Here is an 18947-nt window from a genome sequence, read left to right as displayed (position 1 = left end):
CATTCAGAAATGTTTTTCACTTCAACATTCCGCTGTAGTTGTTATGCTGATAAATTCAGTATACAATGGACATAAAATGCAATTCAAAAGCATTTTCCCTAGTGGTATTAGACATTTACGCCATGCAGTATGTATGTAACGTGTTTTCAGAGGAGATCTATCATATTTTAATGCAGTAATGTGCAGGTGCATACACCTATATGTAGTCCGAAAACAAACAACCAAAAAAAAAACTTCCATTTCACATACATTACCATTTAAAGTAAATTTATTCATAAACAAATATTGTTCTTTTAAACTTTCTATTTATCAAATAATCCTGAAAAAAAAAATCATGATTTCCACAAAAATATTAAGCAGCACATTTTTTCTTTTTAAAATGTGATTATATGTGATTATTTTTTCTTTTTTTTTCTTGAGCACCAAATCAGCATTAGAATGATTTCTGAAGGATCATGTGACATTCGATACTGGAGTAATGACTGCTTCAGCTCTACCAATGCAAATTTAAATTACATTTTAAAATATTTTAAAATAGACCCTAAATTTTGAATGGTACTCTATTCTAATTCTAATTATTTTCTGTGGTTGTTGGTGATTTGTATCACATATAAGCTTAACTTTTATTTAACATGGAATATCCTGTTAAAGGGTGATTCAGAGATTTTTTTATTTTTTTTGTCTTCACCATAGCATAATGCTTTGTTTATGCTGTGTAAATCAGTATCATAATGTGATTTATTGAAGTTGTTTACCTGTGGGTTCATTGTGTATTTCTCAGTAATTGTACAAATATGTCAAGCAGTTCTGTTATACCTGCCACTGATTTTGTTTTAGTAAATTTGACTAACCTACACAACCTATGGCTTCAGAACGATTGCATGTAATGCTGCCAAAAAGACAGGAGTGGAGACTCACAAAACCAGTTACTCCTCCCTATAACAGATTAATAAAGATATCATAACCTGCCATTTTTTACCTCCAGAAGAGCCGCCCACCCCCTACTGCATCCCAGCTGGACTGTGCCTCTGGCATCGAAGGAGCCGGTTTAGTGTGTGTCAGTGGGAGCAGCTTATAATGCCGCCTGTCTCAGTGAGCAGCGGGCTGCAACAGACAACCCACTGCATGCCACAGCAGCCAGACTCCCTCAGGCCGTCAGGGGGCTCCACATGTGGTCGGTTCAGGCCCCGGGGCCCCACCAACCACAACACCACCAAGAGCACACGTCCTGTTATATGAGATGGACCGATCTTTGCATTTTCAGCTAGCTATGTGCTTTTCCAGCTCGCTTTTTCTCTCTCGCAGCTCCTTCCCATATCATGCGAAATGTAAACCAGTGAATATAAAAAACATCTCTAATCCCCAGAGCATCCGCATCAATACGGATGTCTGTCTGTGACACTTGGCAGAGTCGTTGTCATGCTGTCACTCAAAGGCGGCGGAGAACGGCGTCTTAGACGTGGCTCGTGGATAAATGAGACTTTTTCTGAATGGCTAATGTTCTGGGTCAGGCTGCACGTCAGGAACAGGAATGCCACTGAACGCCCGTCATGTCTTTTTAAAATCGGCCTCTCTCTCTTTTCTCACTTTTCTGCCAGAGAAGCCAATCAACACCAATACAAGAGAGAGAGGAAATGAAATCAGTGGCTAAATTGTTGCGTGATTGCCCATTCCCTAAAGATGCCGGGCATCATTTGGAGAAAAGCATTTAATAATTGCTTTTAGGGCCATGTCAGACACATGCAATTCCCTGCACTAATGGCCCAGCTAGGCAGAACATGGCCTCAAGGGTCAGAGCAGGACAAGCCAGCCAGCGAGAGCTGGAACTGCATGTCTCTGTTTGTGTGTGTGTGTGTGTGTGTGTGTGAGTGAGAGAGAGAGAGACTGAGGCAAGGAGAATGAAAGAAGAAATGAGGGAGCAGGCATGGAGGAGATGAAGTGGCAGCGAGTGTAACCCAAAGGGGAAATGCACTTCAGTGTGAGTTTAATACTCCAGGCCGGGGATTTGGCAACCTGCCACACAGCAATTGTTTACCTTTTTGCTCACTGGCTGCATCTGTTCTGTTTTGTAAACTGCACTAAACTATCTGCCCGTAAACACTGGAATCAATAACAACTGTTTGGGGATTTCCCAGCCTCCCCTACGATTCTTTCTTCTTCTTCTTCTCTCTCCCTAGCTCTCTCTCTCGTTTTCTTTGTGCCATTTTTCACTGCCTCCCCCCTTCTACTCAAAGCAAGTGTGATGTGAATAGTTTACAAAAGGCTTTTTTTATGCTGAAGAACACATTTTAAGAAAAACGCTATGGCTTTGCAAGTAATTTCATTTATTATCAGTCATTATTCCTCGTAACCATGCTTGATGTGCTGTAACTTTCATGGAATGTTGCTATACTCTTAAAAAGAAATGTTCTTTTTTGGAATCTATGGTTCCACGAAGAACCTTAAACAACCATGGAACCTTCCCATTGCACAAAAGTTTCGATATATTGGAAAATGTTCTTTATACCAGAAAAAAAAAAAAGGTTATTTTAAGAACTTTTTACTGAACCCAAAATGCTTCAGCAAACTTCCAAGGAGGCATCAATATGAATGAACATTTGAGACAAAACAATTAAAAATCAAGATATTTGTAATCAAGAAATATATACGCATGCATTTATTTGAAGAACCAGGTCCTCACTGTCTTAATAAATCAGGTAGCCTAATTGAAATGTGATATTTTCACATGAAAAAATCATGGAAATTATAATGAATAGCCTATACATTTTTCTAATTATGCCAAGCTCTAAAACTTTTTATTCGATAGAAACTGTGAGTAAAACTATATTTTTTAATATTTTTTAATTCTTAATCTTCATACAGTAACTCTAGGTCAACTGAAAATCATGTGGCTTTCAAATGTTGTTGTAGACAATGTGCGACCTTGGAGTCAAAATGTTCCTAGAGCGGCCATACAAAAATCATTTAGTCACCTTTGTGTTGTTTAAAACCTGCTTAACTTGCTTTCTTCTGTGGAACATAAAAAAAAAAATCTACTTTTAAAAATAGCTTCTTTTGTGTTCTGCAGAAAAAAGAAAGTCATATAGGTTTGGAACAATATGAATCTGAACTGTATCTGTACCTGTACCTTTTAAAGTAACACTGCAGTTGAAATGTCTTTTAAATAATTTCTTTGTTTGTCTGAGCATCCTGACCAGCCAGATATAGCAAGACTGGCTTAACCAATGGCATTAGTTTGGAAGCAGTACTTGATACTTGAAAAGTACTTGAAAATTTAATTTAATTGTTGGCTAAGTCTTTCCCCTAATCTTAATCAAGAGCAAAATGGTCATCCTTTTCAAGGTTCAAACCTGCAGTCTTTTATCTTCTCCCCATACTGAAAAATGCACAGGTTTTTTATTGTATAACAGTTGCCCACAAAGCACTTAGAGCTCTATGTAAGCTTCCTCAGGTCATCCTTCTCAAAAGTATATTCAACACTCTTACATTCTTGAAAATAATGTGCTCAGGTAAAGCTTTTACTTTCCTCAGTTGCCTGATCTCTCTTGCATTATAATTGTATTTAGTTCTAATCTGTGAATTCCCTGCTGCTTTTAATGGATATTTCTCAAACACTTGAGTGATGTTCTGTTAAACACTTCTGCCGCCTCCGTCCGTTGTTTCATCTATCTACTGTGCTCCCAGGCCTTCCCTCTTTTACTACATCTGCTATGAGTGCAATGTCCTTTTAACGACCCCGGCGAGGCCCTGACTCTCAGCTCTTTTCACAGTAAACGACACGTATCACTGCTCTCAACACCTTCAACACCTCCACCCCATCAGCGTGTTGTAATAACCCCCATTATGGCTTCAGTGGCTGGGCCATCCTCCCACACAAGACTCCTAATGGTTAGCTATGAGAGAAGCCCTAATAAGCCATTAATGGCGGGGTAATAAATAGCCCGACAATGGCTGGGTGGGAGGAAGAGACAAGATAGAATGACAGCAGAGCTTTAAACATAAAGGTGAGATGGCCGCTCTAAGTGTGAGTTAGTGGTTGGGGTGTAGAGGACAGGTGGGGTTCAAGGACACCTCTGAGATGGATGGAGATGGATGGCGGTTGTTAGGCAGGTGAGGTTTGGAAACATTTTGCACTGTATGTAGAAGACAGTGTCATGAATTTCCCTGAAATAGAAAATGAACTTTTATTGTCACTTTTATTTTATTGTGATGTAAGAATTTGGCTATAGGAAAGAAAAGTCTGCAGGCAACATCGATGTGTTGTGCATTCATATGATCACAACAGAGTTTCTGTAATTACAAAATGCTGACATTTAGTGCTGATCAGGCACATCTGTTGTTTCTCCTCAGTTTTATTTAGTCTGTTCTCTATTAAGGTATAGTTTGCCAAAAAACTATTTTCTAACACAAAATTACATTAGTTCTGTCATTAGTTAATCACCCTTGATCCAAACCAATGTGACTTTAGAAAATAGAAGATATTTGGCAGAATGCTCAAGCTGCTCTTTTCCATTGAGTACAGGTGATTTACTGTATAATGTCCAAATTGTCAAAAATAACAGTAAAAATATAAAGGTTGTCCATACAATTAATGCGTTCTTTTGAATTATATTGTTATTATATTATTTATTTTTATTGTTATTTTAATCACTTTAAGGGCCCTATTTTAACGATCTAAACGCAAAGTGTAAAGCACATGGCACAGGTGCACTCAGGGTGTGTCCAAATCCACTTTTGCTATTTTAATGACGGAAAGACGGTTGGCGCGCCCGGGCGCATGGTCTAAATTGTGTTGTCCCTATTCTCTTAATGAGTAATGGGTGTTTTTTGGGCGTAACGTGCAATAAACCAATCAGAGTCTCATCTTCCATTACCTTTAAGAGCCAGTTGCGATCGTGCCATGACGGATTTGCTATTTACACGGTTGGAATTTGGCAAGTGTAAAGACAGAACGTGTCTCCGAGATGAAATGGAGCTGCTCGTGTGCGAGCAAATAGATAGCCTAATTCTGATACATGCGTTGACTATCCATTATGACATGTAGGCATTTTTATATTTAATTAGCCTTCAAAAAATTCTTATGCATTGCAATCCTTTGATTTTTAATATTTGGCATGTTTGTGTGCTGCTGTGCGTCCCTGTGTTTAATAAGCAGCGTGTACGCGCGTTGTGGACCCGCCTATACAAACACACTCTTTAAATAACAATGATGAAACATTGCGCCAGACTTTAGACCAGGTTTGATTTGGTCTATGGCGCAGTCTATTTTCAGCTCCTTAAAATAGCAATGCGCCTGAACACACCTCTTTTTTAGACTAGCACGCACATGGGCGCACAAATGGGCACAAATACATTTGCTAATTAATCGACGTGGCGCTGGACAGGAAAATGCGAATGGCGCCGCACTGAAACTAGCAAACACACTTGCGATGCGCCTTGCATCGCATTGCGCCGGGTGTATGATAGGGCGCTAAGTGTTCTAAATCATTTTACATTTTTTATTGTTGGAAAAAAAGCAAAAAGAGCTCCTTGGAATTTCTGCCCAAAATCTCATTTTGTGTTTTACAGAAGAAATAAAATAAAAGGCATTTGAAGGAGAAAGGGAGTGATTAAAGGTGCATTTAAATATGAATTTATGTAAGGCAAAAAAAAAAAAAAAAAAAAAATTCAAGCAGATTTCACAACAGGTTAAAGTTGGTAATGTAGATTCTCTGCATTGTTTTATTTTTTTTAAAGGGGTCATATGATGCTGCTAAAAAGAAAATTATTTTGTGTATTTGGTGTAATGAAATGTGTTTATGCAGTTTAAGGTTCAAAAAACACATTATTTTCAATACAATGTACATTATTGTATCTCCTCTATGCCCCGCCTTCTGAAATGTGACGATTTTTACAAAGCTCATCGGTCTGAAAAGTGAGGTGTGCTCTGATTGGCCAGCTATCCATTGCGTTGTGATTGGCCGAATACCTCAAGCGTGTGACGGAAATGTTATGCCCCTTAACATCCTGTGATTCCATGTCCAGCCGGAGTGACGAGACATAAACATAAAACCCATTATAAACGTGATATAAACATGATTTCTAGTCGTGTCCTTTTTTGGAAGGCTAAACAAAGTAGTTTCGCATTCTCAAAGAAACAGCATCACACACCACAGATTTGAGTGTGTGAAGGCCGGAGGCCTAGAGTAAGCCGCAGCCTTGAGTGAGCAGAGGCCGGCTTGAGTGAGCAGAGGCGGGCGGCTTGAGAATGGCGTGGCTGGCGGATTCTATGAAGGAGCAACTGGTGAAACACAGTGAAAAGTTGATGTATTTCCTCAGCAACCAGCATGGATCAGCCCCAGGCATGACAAAGCGGATATCATCCTCTTTTGGAAGGCCAAACAAAGTAGTTTCTCTTTCACAGTGAAACACGCAGCGTCTATACGACATGGCGGTGGCGAAAACAACAATACTACAATGAGAATAAAAGGTACGCCTTCTTTCTTTGCGTGAACATCTGGGTGGTGTTATGCAATTCTTCCCACATAGTGACATAGAGATGTGGGGGCGTGTTAGAACGAGCCATTTCAGGGGGTGTGGACGAGTATCAACTTTTATAAAGAATATCTCTTTGGATTTGAGACTTTACAGATCTTCTTAATGCACCAAGAGCTTGTAACACTCCAAAGAGAAAGGAAAAATTGAAATCACATCATATTACCCCTTTAAAGTTATATTTACGGGCTTTTATACCTTTATTAGATAGGACAGTAGAGAGCAGACAGGAAAGCACTGGGTGGAAAGAGGGGAGTGGGATCGGCAAAGGACCTCGGGACTTGGGTTGCCATGAGCACAGTTGCACTATATGTCGCCGCAATGACCATGAGGCTGTTGGCACCAACGACACTTGGATATAAAGTGACTGCTTTGTGAGCTGTGCTTCATACATCGCAACTCTATTGACAATGGACAAACATTTTTGCTAATGTGACCACACCTCAAGTGATAAAATGCACATTTTTAACTGGACTGTTTCTTTAAGACTTTATCAATTGTGAGAAAAAGGCAAGAAAACTCATCGCAGACCCCACTTATCCAGATGACAGCTCTTCTAACCTTCTAACCTCTGGCTGGCGTTGCAGAGCACTGGGCACCAGAACATCAGGCGCAAAAACAGTTTCCTCCAACAAGCTAATCTCCATCTATAACTGTTAGTATAACCATAGTCTTTTTAACAGTGCAGTGTTTTCTAGGGCATTATGCAGTGAAGATGTTCATTATGTAAATATATACGTTTTCATTTACACTGTTGGAATACACTGCACTCAATTTGCACAAACCTGTACATAAGTGCTCTGTTTACTCTCTCTATATGTTTATTAATGTAATATATGTTCCTGTATATATACATAATATAAGCAAGCAATATAAGCAAGCTCATGCAGATCCTAAGCCAGTGAAACATTTATTATGATAATTCCATCATGATGTGAATGCAGTTACACACTTCATTGAGATGTTTATTTTTAATCCCGAAGTAAAGAGTTACAGATACTCCTATACAGAAGGACTCACATACAACACATTCCCAGTGCACATATGTTACTCGTGTGCTGCATGTGGCACATAATGCACAGGTCTTATATAATGCAGGATTTTACTGACAGGCTGATGTGCTTGTATGAGCGGGAGTGGATCTCCATGCATTCATTTAGCCGTTTTCCCAGTTCTGCCTCACAGTCTCCCTCTGGACCCTATTAATGAAGAGCCAAGATCTTGGTATGACACGCTCACCTGTGAAAAAATATGTGCACGATCCTACAAACATGTATACATCACAAATGCATGAATTTATTCCAGGCGCTCACTAACCCACCTCATGGGGTCAGTCTCTGCATCTTTATAATCTGCTGGCTTGCAAAATTATAAAATGGCACAAAAAAAAACAAAACAAACGTATGTATGATCACCGTATGTGCCTGATGAAGTGGAGAGAAATGAAAGAATAAGATTGTCATATTGTCAGCTTGATGATAATAAAGTGACAATATGGTGTTAGAATCCAGAGGCGATATTGTTGCAATTATTTGGGACTCCTTTCTTTTTATTTCTCCCCTCCCTCCATCGCCTTCCCACTCAATCTTCCTGGAGCTTTCATAGCCAGGGCTAATGCCTTCCTGATCCACTCCCCAATGCCTTTTCTGTCAGAGGAAGTCATTTAAGAGCACACACAAAAGTATTTGTCGAAGTGTCTGAAAATACCGCAGCCCTCTTCTCCGCGGCCCATTCTTCAGGCCTAATGCGGAACATCCCCTGGGTGATGGCTTTGGCAGCTGCAGAAATGGGAGAGCCACGCTGGAGATGAGGGTCATCGGCGGGTTACAGGAGAAAGTTTGTGCCCAGCAATGTTTGACTGTAGATTTGAGGGGAAACTTTACAGCCTCTGTAGGATTTGTGTAGATTGCGAGGCTACAGTTCACAGCTCCCTGGTGTCAAATGCACATTCACAAAGTCTTTCAGTTTTTATTTCGTTTATTTGAGAAACGTGCCATCTTGGATTCCATAGTTGTTGATGGAATGTCCTCAAAGTAACCCTCGAAATCTTTTACAATATCAGTCTCCAAAAATCTTCTAATTTTCATGAAAAAATATAATTTTGTGTTAGAAATTTTGAAGCAATTATATATAAATTATTGAAAAGAGTTCTGCTTAATATTTTTGTTACATTTTAAATGTTTTTACAGTCACTTTTGATAAATGAATTTGTCTTTGATTAATTTTTTTTTTTAATAAATAGTTTTTACTGTAACTTTTGAACAATTTAATGAAACTTTGCATAGTAAAATAATTTACTTTTACATTTACATTAAGTCATTTAGCAGACGCTTTTATCCAAAGCAACTTACAATTGAGGACAATGGAAGCAATCAAAATCAACAAAAGAGCAATGATGCAAGTGCTATAAGAAGTCTCAGTTAGCTTAACACAGTACACGTAGCAAGGATTTTTTTTATTTTTATTATATAATAAAAAGAAAACAGATAAAATAGAAAAAGAATAGAGGAAGCTAGTGGTAGAGGCCCTTTTTGCTTTTTTTAATTGTGTAATAAATAAAAAGAAAACAAATAGATAGAATACAAAATGATTAGAAAAGCTAGTGTTAGTTTTTCTTTTTTAAGAATAGAATTAGAATAGAGAGTGCTAGAGTTAGAGGGTCAAATAAAGACGGAAGAGATGTGTTTTTAGCTGATTCTTGCTGCTCAGATTGAGTTGGGCAGGTCATTCCACCAGGAGGGAACATTTAATGTAAAAGTCTGTGAAAGTGAATTTGTGCCTCTTTGGGATGGCACAATAAAGCGACATTAACTTGCAGAGCGCACGCTTTTAGAGGGCACATAATTCTGAAATAATACATTTAGGTAAAGGGGTGCAGAGCAAATGAAGGTTTTGTAGGCAAACATTAATAATAAAAATAATAAATTTTCTTCATAAATAAAAAGCTTTACTTCAACATTTTGAACAGTAGTGTGTATATAAGTTGGTAAGATTTACTTGTATTATGCTAGATTATTTACTAGTGACAAGTCCTTTTGAAAGACTTTTAAATGTATGAAATGGACCAATAGAGAATTTTTTTAAAGCTGTTTTGTCGCTTAACTTTTCTGGACTCATGTTGATGTGCTTACATTTCAACCTTCTAAATCCCTATCCCAGAGAAACTGTGTGTGTGTAGAGTTCTGCAAATCTTTAAAAACAAAATAGCATTTGACTTGTACAAACCAAATATGTGCACAGTTACTGTTTGGTGCTGGTTAAGGTGCTGGACTAGCATGGCCATCCAAAATGTATCTGTTTAATTTCCGACAAGTGTAGTCATTCTTTAGCCATTTGACTAAAGAAGTCTTGATGGGTAAACTAGTTCATATGTATTTACATTAAATCATTTAGCAAGTGCTTTTATTCAAAGTAACTTTCAAAGGAGGACCATCGCAAACAATCATTCAAGAACCAACAATATTTGCAGTACCTGATGCCAAGAGTAAGCTAGAGTAGTAAAAATGAAGAAAATATTTGTAGCTAATTTATAGCTTTTGTTTATGGCTGTGGTTTATTTAAGTGCTCGCAGAAGAGTTGTGTCTTCAACTATTTCTTGAAGTTTGTGATGGTCTCAGGAGAACGGGTGGTTGAAAGCTCCACCACAGAACCGCAACAAAAAATATGCTGTTCTTTCCAGCAAAGATGTCTATCGACATTTTTCCATGACTGACTCTTTGTTGTGTTTGTCTACAGCTCCTCAGCATCCTCCCCAGAGAGAGCGAAGCTTCAGCCTTACCTCCCATCAGCTCAGGTGTCTGACCCAGCTGACCAACACCTTACTGGAGCTGGAACAAACTGTGGAGGACATGGCAACTAATTTGGGTTTCCTTAACTGCGCTGGAGAATCAGTATGCAGTGGTAAAGGTACACTTTAACAACTATCACTAACAATTTCACACACATAAATGTATATACATGTAAATATTTTCAAAATATATACTCAATGTGTGTACAGTACATAATAAATAAACAGTACGCATACATATATTATGTAAACAAAAACTTTTATTTTGGATGTGATTAATCGTGATTAATCATTTGACATCACTAATTTATATATAAAATAAATGCAATTCTATCAAACTTGCTGTTCATCTAAGGTTGAAAAATAAAATGAAATGTTCCATGTTTCAGCATTGATAATAAGAAATGTGCTTTGAGCACCAAATCAGCTTTTTAGAATGATTTCTGAAGGATCATGTGACACTGAAGATTGGAGTAATGCTGGAAATTCAGCTTTGCCATCATAGGAATAAATGTGTTAAAGTAGAAAATGTTTATTATTTTTATTACACAAACATTGGTGAGCATAAGACATTTCTTTTAAAAACATTAAGGAAACGTAATAAAAAAACTTTTTTGTGCATTTCACAAAAGAAAATAAATCATTTAGGTTTGTAATGACATGAGGGTTAGTAAATGATGGCAGAATTTATTTTTAGTGATCTACAGTATCCCTTTAAAAACTATAGTTCTTAATCTCATAATCAACAAAACAACCATAGTAAGCAAATGTCCCCCTGAAGCAACTTTGAAAACATATACAGATCCAGATAAGTGGTTTATGTTGCTCTCTAACTGAATGTGATATATGCCAGTCAACAAGATATGGTTGTTTTTTTTCCGATGAATATCAGCATAGTGTAAATAAATGACAGCCGATCAAGATTTGTGACAACAGTCTGCTCCAAATCTGACATGTGAAATGATTTGTCACTGTGGGAGCAGGAAACCTCGAGCTATATTGTGCTCGACGGAGCCTTTAAATACGACAAGCCTCCAATTCCTGCGTATAATAGCGACATCTCTACAGGCAGCTTATGAGACCAGACTGGTGGCCTGTAGCACTACATTGTATACATATGCTTTTTTTAATGAGAGTTTTCTTGCCTTTCTTTACAGCTCTTTTACCGTTCTGTGCTTTGTGTGTGTGTGTGTGTGTGTGTTTCTTTTTTGCATATAGAAACATGCTTCTACACACACAAATTAAGGAGGCAGGAAATTTCTTTTCATTTATTTTTTTCTGCTATGAAAGTGACTGGTGCGTATAGTAATTTCTGTAAAGGTTACATTAAAAAACAGGACAAGCAGAAAAGGGCTGGATTTACTGAGAAGTAAACAGCCTTTAAAGGGCAGTTATCCAAATCATTAATTCACCCAATCAAACGACTTAATTACCAGAAATTCATCAGATGGGCTTAAAGGTCAAAAAGTGACATGCCGGCTGCTTCTCTCCTCCTTCGCTTGGTTCGACTCTCTCTCTTCTTCAACTAAATTGCCTCGCCCGGGGTCTCACTTCCGAAGCGTCTGATTAGAAAAATGCGGCCTTGATGCATGCACTTTTAATTTGCCCACAACAAGCACACACACGCACACTTATCCTCCCTATAACCCTTCCATGGATTAGCCCAGATATGGCCATAGCTATCAGGGGTTCAAATCAACTCCAAAGCCTCTGAATTTAACAAAGCTTACTGTTGCAATTACTGTGTCTGCTTTTTAGTTTTTTTTCCGTTTTATTGAGCAAATCACGCTGTTGTTTGTAGGTCGTCACAGCGCAGAGGAGTTTAATATGTTGGCCTAGCCTGACCCTGGCACCCCACATATTGACTTATTTTCCAAAGGCACCATGTAGAGCGTGAATGCATATGCTAATATGCTAACGGAACATATGAGATATTCCTGCGTGAAATGTTTTTAATGAGCTGGAAATTAGAGGATTTGGAGCACATTTCCTTTGGTAAAGCTGTAGTGACAGCTTACTGTAGATGCATTGTGTGTGTTTTTGCTTTTTCCATGCAGGGGTCCTGAAGAAGGTCAGGGATGATATGGAGGTGATGGCAGCAGAAGACAAAGCGGCTACTGATCTTGTGCTGCAAAGCACAGAGGTGATACACATCCCTTATTTAATCACGAATGGTGAAAGTATTGTAAAACACATTTTTCATTTTCATTTAAAAGAAGCCTTACTTTTAAATCAGTGGTACCCAAACCTGTCCTGGAGGACCCCCTGCCCTGCACATTTTGTATGTATCCCCAATCAGACACACCCAACTTAGTTCTTGCAGTCTCTACTAACGAGCTGATGAGTGGAATCAGGTGTGTTAGATAAGGGAGACATACAAAATGTACAGGGCAGGGGGGCCTCCGGGACAGGTTTGGGAACCACTGATTTAAATAAATGCAGACATTTATTAAATGTGTTTTTATTGCTGTCTTTTTTGCTGTAACTCAGGGTTATGGATTTCAGTGAACTTCTAACCCAAAATATTGTGGAAAAAATACTAGTAACAAAAAAAGGAAAAGCCTCCCATTTCACCCTAGCAACACTATGTCATCGGTGAATTTTATAAGAGCAAGAAGTGAATAGATTTTCTTCTTGTAATAATACATTATAACCTTATAACATTGTAATATCATCTTTAAATGCATGTTTTATTTTGAAACCATTAACATATATTCCCATATGACCAACAACAATACTTATGCTTGTGTGTTCAGGTGGTGTGTCTTGAGTTTGGTTGGAGGGCTGCATTCAGAGACCTTGTTCCTCATATGGCTCACTGTGTGAAGGTGGTGCTGGATGACGTTTGCAATAAGAATCTGCAGCAGGAGGAAGCCACACATGCATTGGGCTCTACCAACATCCTCATTACCCCTGTTACCCATAGTCATGGCCCAGAAAGAGACTCTCCCAGGATGGTGGCCAAGGTAACATCAGTGGTTTATGTATTAAATGAACAATCATATTTTCTTATATTTAAAAATGTAATCTTTGCTGAATAGAAGTATAAGTTTCTTTCAAAAAGTGCGTTACTGGCCCCCCAAAAAGTCAACTAATATTTAATATGCTTATTAGAGTTCTCTTTTGAAATACTCCACTGGTTCACAGTGACATGACATGTGTGCTCATCCTGAGCAGGCACCGTGGCTCTAGGAGCCTCTCTGGTCCCGTTGGGTTGCTCTACAGCCAAGTGTTTTGCCTCATTTTATCCCTCATCACGGAGGTCCCCGTCTGAGACAAGCTCCACTCGCTGCAGCTCAGGCAGATTGATGAGCCATCATAGCCCCAAAGTACAGCCTCTGAGCTGAGATAGGATGCAGGTGTTTCAGCCCCTGCATACCTCCTGCACCAGTCCTTTTTTCTTGTTAAAATCATAGATGTCCACAATGAAACTTAAGCGAAGTTTACAGTTTGTACACACACACACACACACACACACACACACACACACACACACACACACACACACACACACACACACACACACACACACACTTTCATTTTAATTTCATATTTGGAAGGAAAGAGGTCATGAACTGCCTTTTTTTTAAATGGCCTTTTTTATTATTATTTTGTACTGTTCTCTGAGGTCCACTTATAATGTTATCAAGATTTATATATATATAGGTGTGGTGGATTGTAGACTCCGAAGTAAACGTCCATTGCTATGATTGGCTAAATGTTGTGTATGTTTGACAGCCTGTGTCCTTCACAGATGGACACTGCTGTGATTTAGGTTAAAACATAAATACTCAATCATATCAAACATTACTGTCGGATCCAATATAGTTGGCACTGTAATCTTTCAATCTTTGTTTCAATCTATGTTTCAATCTTTCTGAAAATCCTGTGTTGAATTCTGCCTTGTTTGTAAACAAATCGGTTTGCCTCTCTCGTTATTTACACTACTTTACACAAATTGGTGGGTGGGGCTAAACAGGCAGCGATGTAGAAGTGGGCGTTGATTTTCTTCAGAGGAGGCGGAAGCGAAAGTTAGCCACACTGTTAAGTCATAAAGTGGCACATTCCACAACCTGTCATTTTGGCAGATTGGCTTCAGTATATGCTGTTTTTAGACGAACGAGAAAGTTTTGAAGTCTGAAACTTAAAGATTGTTTTTATAGAACAATGACCTCTTATATGTCAAAAGATCAAGGGAATTTTGATTTCTCAGTTCATGACCCCTTTAATTATTGCTGTTATTTAGCAAGGGTGCATTAAATTGTGTAAATTATGATTGCAGTAAATTATTTAGACTAAAACTTGTAGCAAAAGATGTCTGCTTCAAATAAATGCTGTTCTTCTGAACCTTCTATTAATTAAAGAATCCTGGAACAAAATGTATCAAGGTTTTCAGGAAAATAGTAAGCGACAACTGTTTTCAACATTGATGATAATAATAAGAAATGTTTCTTGAGCACCAAATCAGCATATTAGAATGATTTCTGAAGGATCATGTGATACTGAAGTAACTGGAGTAATTTAGTGTTATCACAGGAATAAATTAAACTGTTCAATTTAAAAATAAATGTGATTTCAAAGAGGAGACTCCAAACACCTTAAACATTCTTACGAACTCCAAACTTTAAATAGTGGTGTATTTATACAGTAAATGCTTTTTGAGGGTTTTCATATTGCTACTTTTTCAGACATTGTTTATATTTGACCTCTGGCTGCAAACCTGTTTTAAACATTTGTCCACAACAAAAAAATACACTTTTGAGCAATTTGAAGTTTAGAATGTCTGCGTTCATATCTGATTTCCATACCATTTCACATGCTGCTGACACCCCAGGAACCACATCACTAACAAGTGTCAAAATTTGTTCACACTCAAGACCTGTACAACACATTTACGTGTAGGTCAGTGCTTCAGAATGAGCAGCCCTCATCTCAAAGGTTAGCATGTGCATTTATTTGCATTCTCTGCTGCTCTGAGTGTCTCAAAACCCTTTCTTTTTGACACATGTCACGATGGCCCATAAGTAGGCAGCATTATGCTAGCCCAGGCCTGACTTAGCCACAACGTAGTCAGTCCAGATGTATTACAGAGATCAATATTTCAGCCATTCATATTCATACATTCATGCTTTGTTTCGAACTCTCAGAGTTGCCAGACCTCCCGTCTGCATAATATTTCAGCGAATCATTTATCAACCTGAAACCGCCATCCAGCTATTGACCACCTCATGTTGACGATCGTCCTTAACCCTGTGTAAGGAGAAGGATTTAGCACTGTTCAAAGGTGCAAGAAGACCGCTGCAGAGTTGAGCTCTTAAATGTTTTAAAGCTTTGCTGAGAAATAACCTTGCGGTGGCTGTCCTATTGGAATCCATATCTTTGATCTGCTCTAGTTAAGGGTTCTCCGAACCGGAGCAGCAGGCTTTAGAAAGCCATAAATCTCACCGACACCTCTCGGGTCCTCATCACCTTGGATTGAGGCGAATCTTTGCATTCTCGCCCACATCTCTCTCACACTTCCCGCTAAGCTTATAACAACAACACTCAGCTTGTTATCGACTCGCTGTCCAGTTTCAAGACCTGTTCAGCCTGTAGGGGCTTCCAGTTTGGCAAGGTCTCTCAGGATGCTTTTGGGATGTCAAAAGCAGCACTGGTAAAAAATGTTACCTGTTACCGTATTAGTATCAATACAGAGTGCCAAATCTTTATGCGATATGAATGCAAGCTATTATGATGTTAATATTAATACAACAATATTAGAAAAAAAAGAAAACCCCTCAATTGTACACGGAAGCAGTTCCGGGAGGATGATGTGTGAGGTCAGCATGCGCCAGTGAGTCTCTTGAAAACCAATGTTTGTTAACAGGAGCAAAGGAAGCAAAGTTTCCTTACTTTAGCAAAGGAAAACCAGTCTCCTCTTGGCTTATATCAAAATCCTCTGACATTTTTACAAATCCTCGTTTTGTACTTCTAATTCTTGACTGTTGTTTTGTTTTGATCTCTCCCCTGCATATCCATGTATGTCACTTCTGAGCGGCGCATGCACAAAGCTGACCTCATACGTCATTCCCCAGGAACTGCTTTGAATATGGATATTTTTCTTACAAAAATGCATCGATTCGCCATAGGAGGCCTTTGTTCACCCCCCGGAGCCGTTTGAGACACTTTTTTTTTTTTGGATGGGCGCTTTTTATTTAACTTCTTTTGGACTGAAGCAATGCAACACCCGCTGACTGCAATGATATCGCTTGAAAGATCAAAGACAAATTTTTATATAACTCTGACTGGATTTGTCTGAAAGATGAAAGTCATATACACCTAGGATGCCCCGGGGGTGAGTATAACGCAGCCTTATTTTAATTTTGGGGGGAACTAACCCTTTAAATTATGTTATCTTGATAACCCTGCTATGCTGCATCTATTGTGCCTGAACATGGTGAAACGGCAGTCTGTGTAATGCAGATGCTGAAGTTTAGTGGAGAAGCATGAAGTCACCTCTCTCTTGCCTGTTCGTGCTTGATTGATAGACTTGCTATTGGGAAAGTTTTCATTTAACATGTGCTGGAGTTTTTTGTCCATGTTCGCAGAGGCCTTGGGACACAGTAACTCCCCGTGGAAGGGGGAAAGGGTGGTGTGGAGGGAGATATATACAATGCACACGTATATTTTACTGCTCTTGAATCGGCCGGCATCGTAACTCATTTCTATAGGTATATAAATTTGACAGTGAACCTAGCACATGCGTCTGGCTCTTCAGCATGTCCAGATTCACTGCCGTCACTGCTAATCTGCATTGAACACGTGTGGCTGGAAGGAGGGATGGAGAAAGGGAGAAATGGAAGTGCTAGATGGGGATAGATCCACAATGATGTCTTCATTTGTCAAGGGTAGGAGAAATATAGGTGGAGGAAGTTTGGTGTATGTTCTGTTCCAGGGCTGCCTCTTTTTGGCAATAACCCTTAGGGGTCTTCCTTTCAAGCTGCATGCCTCCTGAGGCAATGTAAGGCAGATGTAACAGGCACACACACTTTCGTAATCATTTTGAAGAGAAAATACCAGTGCTGATTCCCCGTTTCCTCCAGGACAAATGTGGAAAAATGAGATAAGTGTTGCTTCTCTCTTCAGGCGTCACAGGAGGGGAACTGCAGGTATTTGAATCAGAAAATGGCCCTGAACGTCTCACACAGTCATATCGGCATGGATGATTTGGTTATTCTACTACAAATGCTAGTACGTTCGCATATGGAAGAGCTGTATGAGCTGCTGAAATGCAATTTTGGTCTTCAAAAAGGGAAGTTTGAGTGTTGTATGATAAAGAATTTCTTACTGTATGGCGTTGAATACTTTTTGTTGGTTTAAGACGGAAAGGATGGAGTACCTGAGAGTTATTTCACAACAACTACCTGCAAATAATTCTATCGAATGGTTGCGATAGTAAGGAAGCCTGTCTAGTGTGGGTAACAGTATGGTAGCACCAAAGTAGTTCTTTAGCTTTAAAAATATATCCATCAGTGTCGAAGATAAAGCCTGACAGGTTGTTTATGTGCTCCAGTATGTTATGTTATGATGTTTCTCAAGCTAGCCGTTCTCTTCCCCATTTTATTTCCTGGAAAAACTGGCCTGTAACGCAACGTAATAAAATAAAATAAAATAAAATAAAATAAAGCACATTTGATATGTTTAAGTGTTTTTATCATTAGAAAATATTGTAAGGACAAAAGAATTAACTAAGTGAGGGATTCATTTATTATCAAGTATTCATTATCTATAAAAACACATTCGAGTAACTTCACATGTTTGCTTTATTTCCAGTTCTGTGCAGATGTTGTGGAGCAGATGGATGCTTTTCACCCTCTGGCTGTGGCATTTAGAGAGAACAGCCTGCTGCCCGTGTGCTCCAGCTACGTAGAGGTATGTGGCCGTGTGACTTCCTTCCTACTGACCAGACTAGAGGAGAGAGCAGGGGAAGTGCCGGCCTCAGCTCCCTTCAAGAACCTGCCTATTCTGATGGCCACCAGTGTGTACATCCACCAGACACTTGCACACTATGAAAGCCAGCTCAGAGACTCCACACGCATATGAGTTACACTTATTCTATAAAGCACCAAACTCATCTATGTCCATTATAGAACATACAGTGTTTTCAGCTAGACTACAATTAGATCAAGTATAAATACAGTGCATAAAAATCTGTTTCTTAAAGGTATAGTTCACCCAAAAATAAAATTTTTGTCATTGTTTACTCTCATTAGTCTTGCTAGAAACAGGTTTGGTGGTATGGGTAGGTTTAAAGCTGGGTTAAGGTGTAAGGGAGGAGTCAACAGTGTAACTATAAATGTAATTACAGAAATTAATCACAGATGTAATTACATGCAGGTGTTTTTTTTGTTAAATATAAGTACAATGTACAATGTGTGTACACAATAAGTGCATTGTATAAAATTATTAATTTAAATGTAAGTACATAGTAGTTATGGCCACTTAATATAAAGTGGGACCAAAGCAAGAGTTGAGACCTTAAAACAAGATCAAATTTAATGCAAAATTGTCTGCAAAAAAAAACAACAAAAAAAACAATGTGAATATATGTTGATTATGTGTCTAGTAAGAAAGACTCATGAGCAGC

At 38.7% G+C, this 18947-nt stretch overlaps 1 protein-coding gene across 1 annotated transcript in view; it reads left to right on the top strand.

Moving 5' to 3' along the window:
* The window catches only part of kiaa0825 (KIAA0825 ortholog), a 118423-nt gene that overhangs the window by 11835 nt on the left and 87641 nt on the right, over window positions 1–18947 (top strand). Inside the window, 4 exon segments of the mRNA XM_042724637.1 lie at window positions 10270–10440; window positions 12379–12464; window positions 13078–13287; window positions 18134–18399. Coding sequence (XP_042580571.1) covers window positions 10270–10440; window positions 12379–12464; window positions 13078–13287; window positions 18134–18399 — 733 coding nt within the window.

Source organism: Cyprinus carpio, chromosome B5, assembly GCF_018340385.1.
Source record: "Cyprinus carpio isolate SPL01 chromosome B5, ASM1834038v1, whole genome shotgun sequence".
In the NCBI taxonomy this organism is placed as follows: Eukaryota; Metazoa; Chordata; class Actinopteri; order Cypriniformes; family Cyprinidae; genus Cyprinus; species Cyprinus carpio.
This window is presented reverse-complemented; position numbering and strand designations above follow the sequence as displayed.